The sequence below is a fragment of the Aricia agestis genome, chromosome 20, assembly GCF_905147365.1.
Source record: "Aricia agestis chromosome 20, ilAriAges1.1, whole genome shotgun sequence".
Classification (NCBI taxonomy): domain Eukaryota; kingdom Metazoa; phylum Arthropoda; class Insecta; order Lepidoptera; family Lycaenidae; genus Aricia; species Aricia agestis.
This window is the reverse complement of record NC_056425.1, coordinates 12,366,248-12,386,049: the sequence shown is the minus strand read 5'-3', so window position 1 is coordinate 12,386,049 and position 19,802 is coordinate 12,366,248. Positions and strand designations below refer to the sequence as shown.

At 36.8% G+C, this 19,802-nt stretch overlaps 1 protein-coding gene across 1 annotated transcript; it reads left to right on the top strand.

Annotated features, from left to right (window-relative positions):
- The first annotated feature begins 6,156 nt into the window (after positions 1 to 6,156).
- LOC121737271 (augmin complex subunit dgt3) lies at positions 6,157 to 17,325 on the top strand. Its single transcript, XM_042128895.1, has 10 exons — positions 6,157 to 6,436; positions 6,783 to 6,995; positions 7,733 to 7,922; positions 8,560 to 8,738; positions 9,120 to 9,230; positions 12,612 to 12,770; positions 13,332 to 13,509; positions 14,249 to 14,457; positions 16,052 to 16,211; positions 16,797 to 17,325. The coding sequence occupies exons 1-10, from the start codon at positions 6,255 to 6,257 to the stop codon at positions 16,884 to 16,886; spliced, it is 1,671 nt and encodes a 556-aa protein (XP_041984829.1). The 5' UTR covers positions 6,157 to 6,254; the 3' UTR covers positions 16,887 to 17,325.
- Positions 17,326 to 19,802: the final 2,477 nt, after the last annotated feature.

The following is a 19,802-nucleotide window of genomic DNA, read 5'->3' as shown; positions in this document are numbered from 1 at the left end:
TTTTTAGCGGAACCACTGGACAAAAGTGAGTTTACTATTATTAATATTAGTAATTAATAATAATAATATTTTTTTTTTTATGAAATAAGGGGGCAAACGAGCAAACGGGTCACCTGATGGAAAGCAACTTCCGTCGCCCATGGACACTCGCAGCATCAGAAAAGCTGCAGGTGCGTTGCCGGCCTTTTAAGAGGGAATAGGATAATAGGGGAGGGTAGGGATGGAAAGGGAAGGGAAAAGGGGAGGATAGGGAAGGGAATTGGGCCTCCGGTAAACTCACTCACTCGGCGAAACACAGCGCAAGCGCTGTTTCACGCCGGTTTTCTGGTTTTCGGTATTATGCATTTAATTATTAATTATGCATTTAATTTCTTTGTTGTTTTGTATTTCGCGACACCCGTAACACAGTTAGATATGAGCTTTCCTGATAACCCAGCGCTGTCAGACAACTGTGAAATGGGGACTGCTCTAGAATCCAGATAGTCCCTAATCAGATCTACAACATAAATTATGAATGTCAGAAAAGCACATTTAATTAGTATGTAAAGGCAAAGAGTGATAGATAAAGAATAATCCAAACTTCTGAGACTAAAAACTTAAAATTGTCACATAGTTTGGTGTTGACAAATTATGACTTATATAGTAAATTAGTATAGAGAATAACAATTTGGATGCCTAATCAAAATAATCCATAGAATTTCTCTTTTCGTCACATTTGCAAATATTTTCCTGTGAAGCTTCTAGTTTAGGTAAGTAAGCTAAAGGTACTAAAAGGCTTTGCTTGGCAACTTAATAATAAATTCATTCTGAATGACTAATCGAAATGCAATTTTGTTCATTACGGTGAGTCATCGGAAACCCCGCTGCAGGTGAATACTAATGAAGGGTTACAACTTACACGCAATATATAGGTATTAGGTACCCCGTATACCTTATACTTGTCTAGATGACGCCTGCAACTCCGTTGTGCCTCTGTGGTTGTGCCTAAATTAGTTTATCGTGCAGGAACCGAACACATTTTTCCGGGATAAAAAGTACGGTACGGTAGATTATCTCCATTAGAAGAATAATTATCTCCATTCCAAATTTCAGCGGTTTGGGCGTGAAGAGCTAACAGACAGACTGACAGGCATACAGACAGACAGACAGACAGATAGACAGACACACTTTCGAATTTCAATAATTATGTTACTTATATTATGACGTAGCGGCTTATCTGCAAGCTTCTATTGAACTTTGTGTCTTATTTTCTCAGCTTACACTAATACAAAATTACTAATTAAGGACATAAATAGCGAGCAGATGCGTGAAGTGACCCGTGAACTGCGCTTTGTTAATTAATTCGCGAAACTCGAATTAGGTTATACTGTGACGTCATTGGCGCCATCTTGCGGCAGTTATCAACTTTCCCGCCAAACATTAGAATTACTCTCTAATTTAAATTATAATAATAAATTATTATTAATTGTGAAGTTATGAGAAAGCTTTTACGATACGGCAACAAGTTACAAGACGATAAAAATAACGGCAACACAAAAGCTAATTTTTTTTTTAAAGTAAGTAAATCAAATAAAAAAATTATATTTATTAAATAAGTTGTAAATAGTTTTGTTTTCTATTTTGCATCTATTGCTATCCACCGTTACCAATTATTAATTCTGCGGTCTGCCTAACAAGTATTCAGAAACACACAATGGTCTACAATTTTACATAATAATAAATGGTAACAGACAGAAATCAATACACTATTTTTAAAATTATATATAAACATACAAACATACACGACGTGTTCGATTAATTTATTAGAAGCTAATGCATGTCCGGTGTTCAAATATAGACGTCAAATGCATTAGCTGTCATCTGACACCGTTTAGGCGGGAAAAAGAGAATGAATAATAGGTATGACAACACCGTTAAAAATATCAATAGTTGCTAGTATAACTACACTACACTTTTTACGGAGCTAAGCTAGTAATCGGTATCATACGACGCTGTTTAGGGATTAATTAATTATTATTATTATCCTATTTAGGATTTAGGGAGTAAGGCTCCCTAAATTATCTTGCAACGTTGCAACGAATGGTTTTATTGTAATAACGGGCAACGGCTGTATCTCTATTCTCTCCTATATTAATCTACCATTAAAAAATCATCAAGGAATAGAGAAATTCAAATGAGATTTTTTATTACATGAGTGAGAATATTTTTGGGATTAAAGTTGCTAATCTATAGATAACTTCATATATACTACTTTTCATCCAGGAATGTTAAATACGTAGTTTCTGCGGGATTTCACAACGTTATATTTGAATTTGAAGAAAGTTTTTCATTAAATCTGTTACTTACAGGTTTATAGAAAAATAAAAATAATTATTTCATCTTACAATACATTTTTTTATAAATACGATAAATTTCAAAAGAAATACAATGTTTAAATCTTGCATCGCCTGCCTTGATCGAAACAACACGCAAATGCATTTGAAACACGAACAAAAATAGATGGGGTGTTAGAAAACTAAAACGACGACAGATTTAGACGAGAGAAAAATTACCTCTTGCATACAGCGACTACTATATCATAATATTTCAAATGTACAAAATGAGCAGCATAAAAGACAAACTTAATAAATATTATTTTTAACTACGATGCTTGCAACTCCGCCGAAATTTGTTTATCGTGCGAGAACCGTACATTTACGGGGATAAAATAAAAATATCCTATGTCCTTTCCCGAGACTCAAGGTACCTCAACGAATTATTTTAATATAATTATAATATAATAATATAATTTAAGTTCATGAACGCAACGCCATCTGTTGTCAAGTAGACGATACAAAACTGAACTTCGAAACCAGGAAGACATTAGAAAAATAACCTGTTACCTGTCCCAGGCAATAATATTTGAACAGTGGTTCGGAGAATACAGTTAAATCACCAACGGATGCAAAAGCCTTACCTATTACCTACAAATGTTATTATAAAGCATGATTTGTCAAGAAGTCTAGGTATTTAATTTAAATTTAGACAGTCTGCTTAGACCACAGTAAACCTGTCAAATTGTTACCATTCAAGTTCAAAATAATGAGCAAACGTAAAATCACTTGCATCCAACAAATATCTAAATTAAAATCACACGAATATAAACTGTATTACGTTTGGATAAAGCCTACGATTGGAAATCGATGACAAATCTTTTGGCTGAAATCTTCAAGCGATTTTAGACTCTGCTACGTTAGGTTAAGGTCCATGAAAGTTGTTATAATAGTGTTGTGGTAAATGTCATGGGATTGAAAACTGTGAAGACAGGCGTGGCATTGTTTTTCTAGCGGGGACCCGTTGAAGGATGCTTACCAGCGCCCACTAGTCACATTGTGTAGGTTGCAGAGTTTTTCCGTTGTACAATGTGTTATGGACGTTATTTCCTTTCTTTATAAAATGTTATGCAGGACTTTAATTAAATAACAATCAGAAAATATTGTTATTGATTTCAAAAGTCACTTACCGAACACGAAACATAAGCTTTTGAGATAATTTTAGAGAAAAACCCTAAAAATTCAGACCTTTTCTTGCCCTCTGGCTACGTCAGTCGGGCTTTTAATTTTTCCTTTGTTTCCGCTCACGCCTTACAAATATTGTTCTATTTAATGAATAAATTCAGTTATTGACCTTAACATATTATCTACTAGTCTCATTCACTCCCGTAAAAATATTTGCTACTAGAGGACGCCCGTGACTCCGTTGCGCCAAAATCGATGTGCAAAGTATCCTATGTCCTTTCCCAGTATTCAAAGTATATTATCCATACCAAATTTCAGAAAAATTAGTTCCTGGTTTTGGGTGTCAAGAGGTAAAAGACAGACACACTTTCGTAATAATATATCTATATAATATATTATATTATAATATAAAACTCAAAGGTGACTGATTGACATAGTGATCTATCAACGCACAGCCCAAACCACTGGACCGATCGGGCTGAAATTTGGCATGCAGGTAGATATTGTTATGACGTAGGCATCCGCTAAGAAAGGATTTTGATAAATTTAATATATATATATAAAAAGGATTATTAATCCTTCATAACGCGAGCGAAGCCGCGGGCAAAAGCTCGTTTTATAATAATATAGTGGGAACGAAATCTATATTAATATTATTAGTATGGATTTCGTTCCCACTGGTATGCGACAGTTTGTTCGATATTATGAATAAAACACAAGCAGCGATAGGTCAAAAGTCGCATTAAGAAAATCTTTTTTTTTTTATCAAAAAAGGGGGCAAATGAGCAATCGGGTCACCTGATGGAAAGCAACTTCCGTCGCCCATGGACACTCGCAGCATCAGAAGAGCTGCAGGTGCGTTGCCGGCCTTTTAAGAGAGAATAGGGTAATAGGGGAGGGTAGCGAGTTTCTTACGCCGGTTCTTCTCGGCGGGGTAGTTCCCGAACCGGTGGTAGGCAACGTAGTTTCTTCGTTCGACTTTCAAAAAGTGTATCATGATACCCATTTTGAATAAAAAGATATTTTATTTTTTATTTATTTATAGGGATGGGAAGGGAAGGGAAGAGAATAGGGGAGGGTAGGAAAGGGAATATGGTAGGGGATTGGGCCTCCGGTAAACTCACTCACTCGGCGAAACACAGCGCAAGCGCTGTTTCACGCCGGTTTTCTGTGAGAACGTGGTATTTCTCCGGTCGCGCCGGTCCTTTCGTGCCGAAGCATGGCTCTCCCGCGTAAAATACATCATCAATAAATCTATTTACTTACTTTTAAATTTAACTTTAACTCTTTCACGTCATGAAACATTGTAATTTGTAAAATTGTACAATGGAAACGCGCTATAGAAAGCTTAGTAAGCTAAAGCTTGTGAAATGGTGCTAAAGTGGCCATATGAATGACATCTTCACTGAAGTGGATGGAACATGGGAATCTACGCCTTAGGCCGTAAGAGTTAACAACTATGTCAAGTTGTTTGATGATTTCTAAAGGATAATAAAATTGCAAACAAGACGTGTCTTTATTATTTTTGTTAAAATATAAAACAGTAAGTAATTAATGAATGTGAGTTACTGGTTATTAAAATAATATGATTTGTAGCAGTAATTTAATCTAATACGTCATGTACCACAGGTGTCCTTTTAAAATAAATAAATAAATAAGTACTTAAATAAATTAATTAATATAATAAGCAGCAATTAACCCATTTTTTTGCTAAGACCCTTTCGGTCTATCAAAGAACTTTCTAATTTCTTGTTTTTGCACCTATCTAATAATTATTAATATACTTCTAAGTCTCGATCCCTAAAGAAGTAACATCTTCAAGATTAGTACGTCCTTCTGTCAATATTTGGTAGGTACATACTTAGTTGATTTCAGTTAGACTTGCAGATTAAATTTGCAACTTTCGCAAAAAATTCGCAAGTCTGCTTACACCTTTATCTCGTGTTTACCACCCCGACCTTGAACCTGGTGCGTTCAAGTGCGAGGATAAGGGGGCCTAAATTGACTAATAGCCCAATTGGGTCTTCCTCCACTGTCACACAAATATGATGATTTATAGCACTCATTATTCAGACGTAAATAAATCGCGATCCTTATCGTACACGTGGAACCAGTGTGTTCTAGAATTTTTCCAAACACAAAAACACAAATTATTTGTTTTATCGATATTCACTAACGGAACACGCACAACCCTTGACTACCTACTTTAAAATTTTTGGTTTTGTAGTACCCACTACTCGCCACTGGATGGCGTTGAATTATAATTACAGCTCTAGTCTAGACTGAGAAGAAAACCTTAGGTAGTCCAATTTTTTCGCTATTGTTATTTAATCATAATCACTAGTGTAAGTTGTAACAAATTAAAAATAATAAAGAAATTATTAATAATGTGAAAATCATGAACCATGTGTGAATAAAAATCACGAACAATCATCAATAATACCACAGTATAGCAATATGACATACTAATATTGCTATACTGTGATAATACCATGTGTTTGATGCGACAGTATATTATATTATTAAGTCTATGGTTTGATGTGTGTTTGGCCTTTTGGTCAAAGAGGTGTTTGCCTTTGCAATTGCAAAATAAAAAAAACAATATGCCAAAACTGTCACTGTCATGTTTGATACATGTTTGTTTGTTTTCGTTCAAACTTCAAAATTCAAATTTAGTAACGTACTTTGAAAATTAAAAGTACCTAATTCAGTAAATATTTTTTTAAAAGCGATTGAAATAATAAAAGCAATGAAAAGATGAATCCCCAAACCGATATTACTGATGAAGAGTTTATTTCGTTCCTTAATGGACTTGGTGTAGATACCTACAAGAAGTCTTTTGAGTGGATGTTGAATGATTCAGATTTCTCTGGTGTTTTGCGTTGGATTTATCAAAGTATAGACGAGAACAATGCTTTAAGTGCTAGGGAAGAGTATAGGTATGTAAATTTGCGCTTTAATTGTATATATAAAGTTGTTTTTACCTGTTGCTTTCAGTTTCAGTACTGACATAGAAAAACTGCTAACTACACATTGGGTAATGTGTACCTGCTCCTACACTGTTGCACTTTATTAATTGTTCCAACTTCCACTGTTTCACACTACATACACTATTTTAAAACAAAATCAATTTTACTAAAAACCAAGAAATTAGTATCAATACGAGTTTTTGGTCAAACACTGGCTTTTATGTCAATTTACCCTTCCAGAGGTTTGTTACAGGATAAGAAGGTACTTAAATTACAAATTAACTATTGTAAATGTATGAAATAAATGTTTTGACAGGTATGCGGAAATAGAGAAAAAAGGAAAAGTGCTATCACAAGAAGCTTTGGAAGATAATATAGCGGCCCTGAAGCAAGAATACCCTGGTATTTGTTTACCTGGTGACAAAAAATACATTGAGGATGTGAAATTTAATATCAAATCTCAAAATGCAAAGTTGTGTATGTTAAAAAAACATGAAGACTCACTGAAGGACCTAATAAAACAAAATGAGTAAGTTTTTTAAATGTATTATTTTTCTAGTGAGTGATGTGAACTGATGTGATGCTTACCTGATTGTCTATTGTACAGTAGTTTAGCCTTGGATTTATAAATCTTTTATAAATTATAAATAGGCCAAAAGAGCTGGGGCCTAGCGGTGGAAGATTTCATACATGGGGCGACAGAAATAAAGGGTCTACTCATACACTTATAAAAAAATATTAATCTGGCACTGGTACTGTACAATATCCAGTTTATTGCTAGGAATTAGTACTTGGATCACAGTTTCCAGGAAATGCTATTGTATTCTATTGTTGTCACGATCACCGGTGCTCTTATGGGGCTTGAATTAGCGTCAATACAGATGCCGCTTTGAATCTTAAGATTCAAAGCGGCATCTGTATTGAGCTAGAATTTATTTTTCATATTTCAACAACAATGTTTATTCCCATGGTGCTTCACCTTCAGTTCTTTGACTTTCGGTCACTGCAACTTTGTGCTGTCTCCCGCTTTATATGGGGTGGGAATCTGGAATTCTTCCCACTCCTCCTATTTTCTTCTGATTAATGTCGTTGCGGGTCCCAAGACAGCTATGGCATTTCCCTCGGGCTCCCTGAGATCATATTAAAAGGTTTTCGTGGTTGGATACCACTGTCGATCCTGGCGACATAGGAGATACAGTGGTGGGAATGTGTGGTGGGCCAAAGCCCGATAAAAAAATAAATATTTTAACTTTTATCATATTACAGGCTAGTAAATAAAGAACTGAACATTGAAGTCACCAAACTCAATGCCGCACTACAACAAAGCAATGAAGAGCAGAGTTCTGCCAAAGACGAGTGTGTGATGTTAGCAGAAGACGTAGAAACAATGACTAATGATATCACAAATGAAGTAGCCGGAATTCTCAGTATGTATGAGAGGTGTCGAAGCGATAAGGTATTTTATCATACTCTTTCTCAGTTACTAGATGTTTCCTGAGTTCCTGACACTAATTGTGGGATTACTATTTATACGTGGGAGAGCCATGCTTCGGCACGAATGGGCCGGCTCGACTGGAGAAATACCACATTCTAACAGAAAACCGGCATGAAACAGCACTTGCGCTGTGTTTCGCCGAGTGAGTGAGTTTACCGGAGGCCCAATACCCTCCCCTCCCTTCTCTACCCTCTCCTATTCCCTTCCCATCCCTACCCCCTCTATTACCCTATTCCCTCTTAAAAGGCCGGCAACGCACCTGCAGCTCTTCTGATGCTGCGAGTGTCCATGGGCGACGGAAGTTGCTTTCCATCAGGTGACCCGTTTGCTCTTTTGCCCCCTTATTTCATAAAAAAAATGTGCATAAGAAAAAATAGAGGATCATAATTTAACCAGCAATAAAATGTTGCCTATGTCTTCCTATGATTGTCTATGCTAAGTTTTATTAAAGTTGGTCCAGTAATTTCTATGTTAATCATCATAAGGCTAGAAGCAACATGGAATATCCTATAATATAAACTTTTTTAACTAAGTAGTTATTCTTTATTGCAAACAGCAAGTCAACAATAAACTCTTAAGTATACTTTATGTTTTACAGGAAATATCTAAAAAGTTCTTTGCATTTGGTCCATTTGATCAATACCGTCAAACTCGGGATGTATTCAAGTCGCATTTTGACTTGTATTCATCGAAGATGTTCTACAAAACTCAGTGTGAAGATGTGTCGCATGGGTACCTCCAAACGGCTGTTATGAAGGCACAGGATGTTGAGAAAAGGTACTTCGATCGCGGATTCAAGGAAATGCTATTGTATTCTATTGTTGTCGCGAGCACCTTATGGGGCTTGAAGGATTGATATAAAATAATCGAGATTAGTCAAAAAATTATCATGATTTTATTTTTGATTCTACCTTCTGTGCATAGAGGGTAAAAAAAGCATTATTACTAAGTTTGCTGTCTGTCTGTATTGTTACCATGAATTATGTCGATAGCAGCAAAAACTTACTTAAAAGAGAATGAAAAAAAAACCTCTTGTGAGTCCATCCTGGTTGGCTTCTTATGAATGACTGAAATATTATAGTAATATGGATAGATACAAATAAACATAATAAAATGTAAGTATTTAATTATTCAAATTAACTAAGATAATTTTCTTAGACTTTCAGAAACAATAGAAGCCTACATAGACACAAAAGTGAATCTAAGTGGAGAGGAAGCTAAGCTGGATCTTATAAAAAACTTCACTGGTATTCATCCTAGTCAAATTGGGTACGTATTTTTTTTTATGAAATAAGGGGGCAAACAAGCAAACGGGTCACCTGATGGAAAGCAACTTCTGTCGCCCATGGATACTCGCAGCATCAGAAGAGGGGTAGGGATGGGAAGGGAATAGGGGAGGGTAGGGAAGGGAATAGGGTAGGGGATTGGGCCTCCGGTAAACTCACTCACTCGGCGAATTTTTATGACATTTTCATAATAATACATGACATATATGCACTACTTGACGCCCGCAACTCGGTTGCGCTTTATTTGTTTATAGCGCGGGAACCGTACATTTTTCTGTAAAAAAATATGCTATGTCGTTTCCCGGAACTTAAAGTATCTCCATAACGAATTTCAGCAAAATCGGTTCAGCGGTTTGGGTGTAAAGGGTTAATAGACATACAGACTTTCGCACTAATAATATTAGTATGGATTTAGAATAATTTTAATTTAATCAAGTATTATCTAAATTTTAGATAAATTGTTTTATTTTTTTATTTTATTTTATTTTATTGATTTTTGGAAAACTTACAGCTAACATACACATAGAATCTAAATATACAATACAAGAAGGCCAATTAAAAGTTTCCACAGATAGAAAAATGCTAATAAAAACAAAGCAGCGATAGACAATGGTCACAATTATTTAGAATTTTAGAAAAAAAATTAGAAAAACAGAACAAGAATTATTGTAATAACTTATTAAGTAATAGAATTGCGCAGGTTACAATTAAAATAGAAATTATTAAATTCTTTCTTAAAAGTTGTTACATTGGTAAAGAATAGGTCCACATCAATTATTCGAGATATTTCATTAAACATTCTACTAGCCCTGATCATATAAGAATTTTGGCGATAATTAGTACTATAGTGTTGAATATGCAGTAGGTCACGCTTTCTTCTCGAGGCTGCTGGAACGCGAAGCTGGATTTTGCTGGTGAGATCAGCGCAATCCGCTGAGCTGTTGGCTAAATTAATAAGAAGAGCCAGGTCTGATACTTTCCGTCTAGCAGATAAAGGCAGTAGATGGAATTTTTTGCAGCGATCGAAATAGTTGTTCAAGTACGTTCCAGATCTGAATTGCATGTATCTAAGAAATTTCTTCTGTATGTTTTCAATACGGTTAATATATATGTCATAAACTGGGTTCCAAACAGACGAGCAGTACTCGAGATGGCTGCGCACAAAACTACAGTAAAGGATTTTAAGAGTTTTAATGTGTCTGAAATTAGCCGAGACGCGTATTATGAATCCCAAAGCCTGAGCGGCTTTTTTAATGATATCGTCTATATGACAATCAAATAAAAGTTTTGAATCAAACGTAACGCCCAAGTCTTTTATCTTGGTAACTCTAGTTAAGGATATATCTGTAATTTTGTAGTCGTAATAAATGAGGGTGGTCTTACGAGTAAAGCTACATACGTAACATTTGGTGATATTTAGATCTAGTTGGTTACGACGGCAGTAGTCAAGGAGTCTATTAAGATCCTCCTGGAGGCGAATAGCATCGTCAATGGTTGTGATTTGGCTTAAAATTTTCAAGTCGTCAGCAAATAGGAGTACCTTTGAATATTTGAAACATTCGATAATATCGTTGATAAAAATATTAAATAACAAGGGTCCCAATAACGAGCCCTGAGGTACGCCTGATGGTATGAACATAGGCCTAGAAGTGTAACCATTAAGAACAACAGATTGACATCTATTGTCAACGTAAGAGGAAAACCATCTAAAGAGGTTACCCCTAATTCCTATCGCAGACAATTTGCGCAGCAGTGTGTGATGATCCAGACGGTCAAAACATTTCGTAAAATCAGTGTAGATTATATCGACCTGCGTGCGCTCAGACATACACTCAGACAAATAGTCGCTACAGAGTATGAGATTGGTAGCAGTGGACCGCCCACGCATAAATCCGTGCTGACACGTAGTGATAAATGGACTTAGGATAGGATACAGCTGATTATAAATTATTCTTTCAAGCAGCTTCGCAAAAAGACACAACTTGGATACAGGCCTATAATTACTAACTACGTCCTTCGGCCCTTTTTTGTGTACAGGCGTTATGAAGGCCGATTTCCAGATAGACGGCACGACTCCCTCGGTGAGTGATCTTCTATAGAGTAACGTGAGCGGAGGGGTCAGGGATTCAGCGCATTTGCGAATTAGGATCGGTGGAATGTGATCTGGTCCCGCAGATTTGTTTAAATCAATCCCTTTCAATAGTTTACATACTTCCGATTCACGCACATCAATAGTATGGATGTCAGACACACATATCGAAGTGTCATTCGAGATCGAGTAGCGTGGGTGATTTAAACAATTACTAGTGCTGGGCCGAGATAGAAAATTTGAGTGAAAGTAATTGCTAAACATGTTTGAGATATCCTCGCCGTCACTGGAACTTATGTCTCCTAATTTAAATAATGCTGGATATGCATTGTTTATTTTTTTAGATTTTACATACGACCAAAAGGACTTTGGAGTTTTTAATATGTTGTCTTCAATACTCGTAATGTAATTGTTGTACATGTCGCGTTCGATATCTTTAGCGCGCTGTCGTAGTAAAATAAATGAATTATAGTCAGAAATGTTTCCGTACTTTTTAAATTTTTTATGAAATTTTAACTTCTCCTTTAGTATTTTTATTAACGGTTTCCTGTACCAAGGAGGATATCTTTGACCAGGGGTTACAATTTTAGTAGGTACGTAAGAGTCCCGAAAGTTATAAATGGTGTCATAGAAAAAGGAGACGGCACCTTCGAATGACCTCGAATTAAATTCATGTCGCCAATCAATTTGGCCAATTCTATCGTTTATCGAAGAAAAGTCGGCGGAGTAATAAACATATTTAACGTAAGATTTAGTAGGCAAAAATGGTACTTCAGCAAAGTCTACTTGTAACGTAATAGCCCTGTGGTGTGGGTCCTCGAGTACCAAGGGGTCTGTGCAGTCATTTACTTGCACTACATTATTGCAGAAAACTAGGTCCAAAAGTCTATTAGACGAATTCAGGAAAGAGTTGTATTGTAAAAAATTGCATATCGCCATGTTATCAAATAAATAATTTTGTACATTACCTTGTTTATTATCTGGTGAAAGAGAAATCCCGTCGTCCGAAGCCTTCCACTCAATATTCGGTAAATTAAAATCACCGAGCACTAGAAACTTGTCTAAGTTGTTGTTTAAATTGTATAATGTTACCTTAACTTGATTAACGAGACATTGATGTGTACTACAGGTTAATAATTAGGTTGATTTTCGACTAAGGCATGACTGTAATTTTTTTTACGATGAATTGGAACAAAAAATATACTCATTTTGTGTTCAATTGCTTTCTTAAATTTATTTTATTTAAGTATATACAAACACATTTTATGTTTACAGAGTTGCAACATTGGAAGCTAACAGTATGTTAGATCTGTTAAAGTGCAAGAACAATCTTCTAGAAGATGAAGTCTTGAAGACGGCTGTGAAAGACTTTGTGGAGGGCAGGACAAGATATACATTGGATGTCACAACTAAAGCTGCCTTGTCAGTTAGAGAGTGAGTAATTTGTCTTAAAATAATGTGTATGTGTTGTGGATTTTACCATTTCCTTTTTTTTAATTTAATAGTTTACTAAGAATCAGTGCCGTAAATAGGGCGGTGCCACCGGTGCCCAGGCGTAGACTCTGGGGGGGGCGCAAAAATCGCCAGACCAGGCAGGACTTTTATTTTTTCGCTTTGCTCCCGATAAGTTCCCACTGCGCCCCTAGTGCTGCACAGTGTGGGTGGTATAACAGGCGAAAGGCCTACTTGATATCAGACGGCTCGCCTGCTTGTTTGCCCATATCAGTTCTTTAAAAGAAGTATGTTTTCCAAAATTTTAGTATATTATAATAATTGGTCTACCAACACTCAACACCATGTTTTATTTTATCACCCTGAATGAAATAAAACTGGCCTATACATAGTCATAGCATAATTGCTCTGGGTACCTATAATACTTAGGTATCTAAAAAAAAACAAGGGCGCACTCGCACAGGGCGCAAAAAAGGCTATTTACGGCACTGCCAAGAATGTGAGCAATGATGGAGTACATAAACTGTATCTAACATTTTTCAGGGAAGTATGCCGCGACCTATCCTTCCTCGCGTCTATATCGCGCGGCGCGTTGTCCATCGACCGCGTGCTGTACACCGCGCTGCGCCGCGAGCTGAGCGCTGCGCAGGAGGTGGTGCACTTCGCGCATCAGTTGCGAGACCACGTGGACAGAGAGGCGGCGGCGGTGAGGGGCAGAACGGTGAGTAAGGGCAGAAGTTCCAAAATGGCTACTTTCCGTCGTTGGACATGGTGTTTGATGGAACGATAGATAGAGGACACGAAGTGTCCAGCGCTGTCATAGTTTTATAATATTACTAGCTGTCCCGGTGAACTTCGTGTTACTTAAAAACCTTCCCTGGACTTCTACGAATATTTTAAGAGTAAAATTAGCAGAATCGGTTCGGCCGTTATCGAGTTATAGCGTTACAAACACAATTAGAAATCCATTTTTATATATATAGACTAGTTGACTTACGCAACTCCGTAGCTCCAAAATTTGTTTATTGCACGGGAACCATAATTTTTTTGGAATGAAAAGTATCCTAAGTCCTTTCCCGGGACTCAAAGTTTCGCCATACCAAATTCCAGCAAAATCGCTTCAGCGGTTTAGACGTGAAGAGGTAACAGACAGTTACATACTTGTGATCTCGCGGTGTAGCGGCCAAAACGCGCGTTCGCTCCGCCGCAAATAAATCCAGCCTTTAAACTCAGAATCAGCATTATGAGTTTTTGTCAAAACTCTTACTAACTACCAGTTGTTATCACTAGATATAACTGATGTTTTGTAGCTCCATCGTGGGTATCGCAGACACAATAGATTTTCAATTGTTATGCGACAGCCGCCTGCCGCTTGGGGATCTTGCCCATCAGGGTTAACATACAGTATGACAACTGATATTGGTAGTGGATCTAGTCAGTTTTTATTTATCAAATTCCAGAAATCAATGACATCCATATGCCTGGAGCATCAAACGACACACAATCTACAATCCGACCACATACTGTCGGCGCTGGCTCACATACTAGGCGGTGCGCCCGACATGATAACTCCCGTCAAACTGTATACCAACCTGCAGAAAGAGATAGAAGAACTGAGGGACGCGGTGGCGGAGTGTGTGAAGAGTAAGGAGGATGGTTTGGATGAGTTGTGAGTATATTTATTTTTTACTTCCTTTTCATAGTTAGAGGGTTTTCATACATAATTCTCACAGGTCTATAAAACTCAATAATAAATTTATGCAAGCCAGAAAGATTACCAATAATAAAGAGAGCCAGTTAAGCAGCTAGGCTTACTTGGCCAAGATTTGGGCACATAATTTAAAATTGACTTTATTTAGAAAAATCTTTCAGTTTTTTAAATAAAGCCAGTTCGAGAGCTTAAGTAGTAGATTTTTTGAGTTCTCTTCTCTCTCCCAAGGCCGTATATTTCAGTTATGAAAGATATTAAACTGTATAATACACTGTATACTAACAAATATGAAGCTATGTGGCATACAATGTGTTAATTATTATTCTAAAGTGTTCCATACTAATAATCCTACTAGTCCTACTAATATCCTACTAATATTATAAAGGCGAAAGTTTGTTTGGATGTATGGATGTATGGATGTGTGGATGTATGGATGTATGGATGTTTGTTACTCTTTCACGCAAAAACTACTGAACGGATTTTAATGAAACTTAACAATAATATAGCTTATACATCAGAATAACACATAGGCTACAATTTTAACCGATTTTCAAAATGGGGAGGTGTTATGTTCGTTTTCTTATATTCAATGATTACTCCGCCGTTTGTTAACCGATTTTCAAATTTTTTCTTTTGGTATATAGGGTATCATCCCAATTTGGTATTATATTCACAAAAGTGGTGATCTGATGAAGGATCCATAAGTGATCGAGGGAACTCCTCAAAACTTATAGGGAAACATGTGGTGACTTCGGTTTCGTGAGAAGTATTGTAAGCATATGCTACCAACAAGTAAGATTTTGCACCGAGATATACCTGGTATACCGTGGTTCGGAAGGTATGCTACTATGCAAATTACATTCATCATCATCATCATCATCATCACTACCATATTATACCATTTCATAGTCTTTTAGATCGAGACTCGAGTTTGTCAAGCGATAATTAAAAAAAATCTATACCTACCTAATATTATAAACCTGAAGAGTATGTTTGCTTGAACGCGTCAATCTCAGAAACTACAGGTCCGATTTAAAAACCTATCTCAGTGTTAGATAGATCATTTATCGAGTAAGACTATAGGCTATATTATATTATCACGCTAAGACTAATACGACCGAAGAAACTCAGGAAAATGTGGGAAAAAAGGGAGAAATACAGTTTCTGTAAAATTCCTTATTTACGCGGGCGAAGCCGCGCGGGACATCTAGTAATATAATAATTTCTATGGATACTTCGCACCACGTCAGTCTGGCCCCGTGGTAAGTACCTGAAGGACTTGTGTTACGGGTGCCAGACAACGGAAATATATTTAATATTTTTATACTATACATTTATTTAAGATTTTTATTGATACACATAATTAATACACATCCATGACCCAGGAACTTTGAAAACTTTTTGTTCCGTCGGCGGTATTTGAACCCGCGACCCCCGGCTTGAGCTACCAACAGCCCACCAACTGAGCCACAGAGGTCGTCATACCATAAACAATGTATGATTCCGCACAGAGTATAGACTTAAGATTAATGAAAAACCCATCAAATTCCAGCAAGGACCTAGCCACCGCAATGACATCACACATCTACGATGGCTGCACTCGCCGGCCCAACGCGCACGGCACCGCGCGCACTGCGCACACACTGCGGCACGACATGCAGCGCGTAGACGCCAGGGTGCTCGACATCAGCGCCACCTTCAACACCGTCAAGGTATAGACACCACAGCTGCTGTCACTCCTAAGTTTTGCTGCAACTAAGGCGCTTTGCAGACGAAGGGGCGGGGCGGGCCGGTCAGTTTCGCCGCGAACGATAGCACATAGGGAACCCTATATTGCCAACGCACACGGTGGGCAAGAAGACCTTGCCGCTGGTGCCCGGCGGGAACTGGCGGCGCATGTCGGATGGATCACACAAACCAGTTTACATGCTGTAACGCAGACGGCGTGTGCTTTGTGTACGCGGCGCGGGCAGCCGCAGACATCGACGGGCGTACCCAGCGAAGTTGACCGGCCCGCCCCGCCCCGCCCCGCCCCGTTGTCTGCACAGCGCCTAAAGAGGGAAACCTTCAGTGAAGGGTTTGATTTACTTTATCAGCGATGTTTTTTTACCTCGTAACATACTATGTTTAATTATTATTAAAATACGCAGATTATTATAAACTGCAGTTCAACAATAAAGTTTTCATTTCTTAGTTCTTATGAATAATATAATAGCTTTAAAGACGTCGTAGATTCGACGTTTGGGCGTACTTTATTACAATTTTTTTGTATAATTTGTTTCCTTTTGTAATTTCAGAATGGTGATCAGCAAAATCTAAGGAAACTGTGGCAATGGTTCCTGACCGATCCTCGCAGACTCCTAGCCGCTGTCAAAGCTAAGGGGTGATGTTTATTTCAAAATATACCCGCTTACTAATAAAAATATTTCATAACGGACAAGTTTTTCGAAGTTGATGTCTTCGTCTGATAGGTTGGAAAAGTCAAACAGACAGATTTTGAATATGATCCGTTGTGTAAATATTTTTATTTGTAAGGTCGTAGTTCGTAGGGTGGTAGGCTTTTTTTTACATCATCTCTAAGAAACAGTTTGAAAACTCATCAATATTATATCAATATACAACACTAGTATCTTATTAAATTATACCATGAAAGTTAATATGATTCATGTATGTAGAAGTACGTAATTCTGCTTGCTTCAACACAATCAATTTAATATGATTCTGAATACTGTAAATTAAAACTGTATTTATGCCGTGGTAAAAACTTCTCAAGTTGCATATTACCTTATTGTTTTTTTTGTAAATAAATTATTTTTATTTCTATAATGGCGATTTTGATTCAGAATGTCATTACTATAATGCTGCTAAAATATGTAACTATTTGCCGTGCAGTTTTATTAAAATAAGTACATACATAGTACTGTGCACAGTACCTACATACTCACAGATTTATTATTGTTTGCATGCAAAACTATTGCATGCAAACAATAATTGTATACTTAAACAAAATATTAATTGAATACATACATTCACTACTAATTTGTATAATTCGTCTTAAATAGCAAGTAAAGTCTTAGGAGGTTTATTCATTTAATCAAAACAAAATTAGGAACTAGGAAAATATATTTTATTTGTATAAAGACAACTTAATTATTATATGATATAATCAATTTAATTCGTCCTTGCTTTCACCTGCGACTTCGTCTACTTAAATATATAATCCCATGGAAAAACTTTTTGGGATAAAATCAAACTATGCATTACATTTATGTATTACATAAAACACATTTGATCTAAAGTCGTTCCATAGTTTTTCTGTAAAAAAACATCCACCCTCACAAACTTTTACATTTATAATCGTATTAGGAATTTTACTACATATTTTACTGCCTCAAGTAGTACCTATAGGGTAGGAGGCATAAGACGTTTTTGTTTGCTATCAGTCAAATTAACCTAATGCGGGCTCTACACTCGCGGCGCGAATTGCGGCCGCGATTCACGGATGCACGGATGCGCCGTGAACATAATGCGAACAAATACGAAGCCGCGAAGCGCGAACGCGAAGCCGCGAAACCCTCCACACTCGCTGTCCGCGGCCTTCGCGGGCTTTCGCGCCGCGAGTGTGGAGCCCACTTTACAACCTCATACTAATAAAAATATTGACACATCGAATACTAGGTTTGCTTGTTTGTGTCTGGCATATCGGAAACGTCACATGACATACAAAGGCAAGCAAAACTCTTTAGTTATACGCTGCTTAAATATCTTTATTAGCTTAAACCCCCTGAAGGTGCTCCCTCACCGGGAGCATTCGCTTGTAATGTAACGTTACAGTCGAGCATTACATCAGTGAGGGAGGAGAACCGAGCATTACAATGCGCACCTTGCACTGATACAACTTGTAACATTAATGCTACGTGACAGTGAAGTCAACTTGCTATGGAATGCTTAAAGTCGAATCTTATCTTATATCTTTAAACGAGCAATTCTTGTATATGTTTATATATATATATATATATATATATATATATATATATATATATATATATATATATATATATATATATATATATATATATATATATATATATATATATATATATATATATATATATATATATATATATATATATATATATATATATATATATATATATATATATATATCGATCTAGGTAGGAATCATTTTTAGAAAATGTCATTTTATTCGTGATTTATTGAATACCGAGCAAAGCTCGGTCAAACAGCTAGTGTTACATTACACGCGATTGCTCCCGGCGACCCGTACCTTTAGGTTTAATATTGTTCTAAGAAAAATCCTAGGCAATGTTTTATATAAAATATATTGGCAGTACATAACTACATCACTAAAGTTTATTTAACATTCCTATTATATTTACAGTACACATCCTTATCCACATTTAGCACCATTATTTACAACCATTTGTACTTTTGCTATACATTCTTCCTTTCTTTGATATACAGGGTGTAACAAAACTATGTGTTAATACTTTATGGTGGTATGTGTCAATGTGAAAGTGCAATGATGTTGTTGTAATAGAAGTAAGAAGTAACTGAATGCTGCTGCTTTTACAGTGAACTCTATGGGACACATACATACCCTTAATGCTAAGTACTCACATACGGTTTTGCTCGATAGTTGACGGCCGGCTTGACAAATTTTTGACACAGTTACTGTTCCTTAGTTTTTATTATTCGTAGCTAATTTCCTTCGAAATGGAGTAAAACTATCGAGCAATACTGAATGTGTGGACGAAAGCCCGAGCCGTGGTTTCTACTCTACGTGATTGCTCGATCGAGCAAAACCGTATGTGAGTACTTACCATTAGAATTATAAGTATGTATTATCATTTTTTTATGAAATAAGGGGGGAAACGAGCAACGGGTCACCTGATGGAAAGCAACTTCCGTCGCTCATGGACACTCGCAGCATCAGAAAAGCTGCATGTGGGTTTGTAAGCCCTTTTAAGAGGGAATAGGGTAAAAGGGAGTTTAGTGAAGGGAGTAGGGTAGGGGATTGGCCTCCGGTAAACTCACTCACTCGGTGAAACACAGCGCAAGCGTTGTTTCACGCCGGTTTTCTGTGAGAACGTAGCATTTCTCCGGTCGAGCCGGCCCATTAGTGCCGAAGCATGGCTCTCCCACATTTATTACTTTGTTTCAAAACACACTGTAGATCATATTATAAAGTAGTAATTATTTTAGAGTCAATTTTTCTGACATGAAATTGACTTACAAAAAACACATATTTTGCCTCTTTTATTCGACATCTTCCTCTTCCA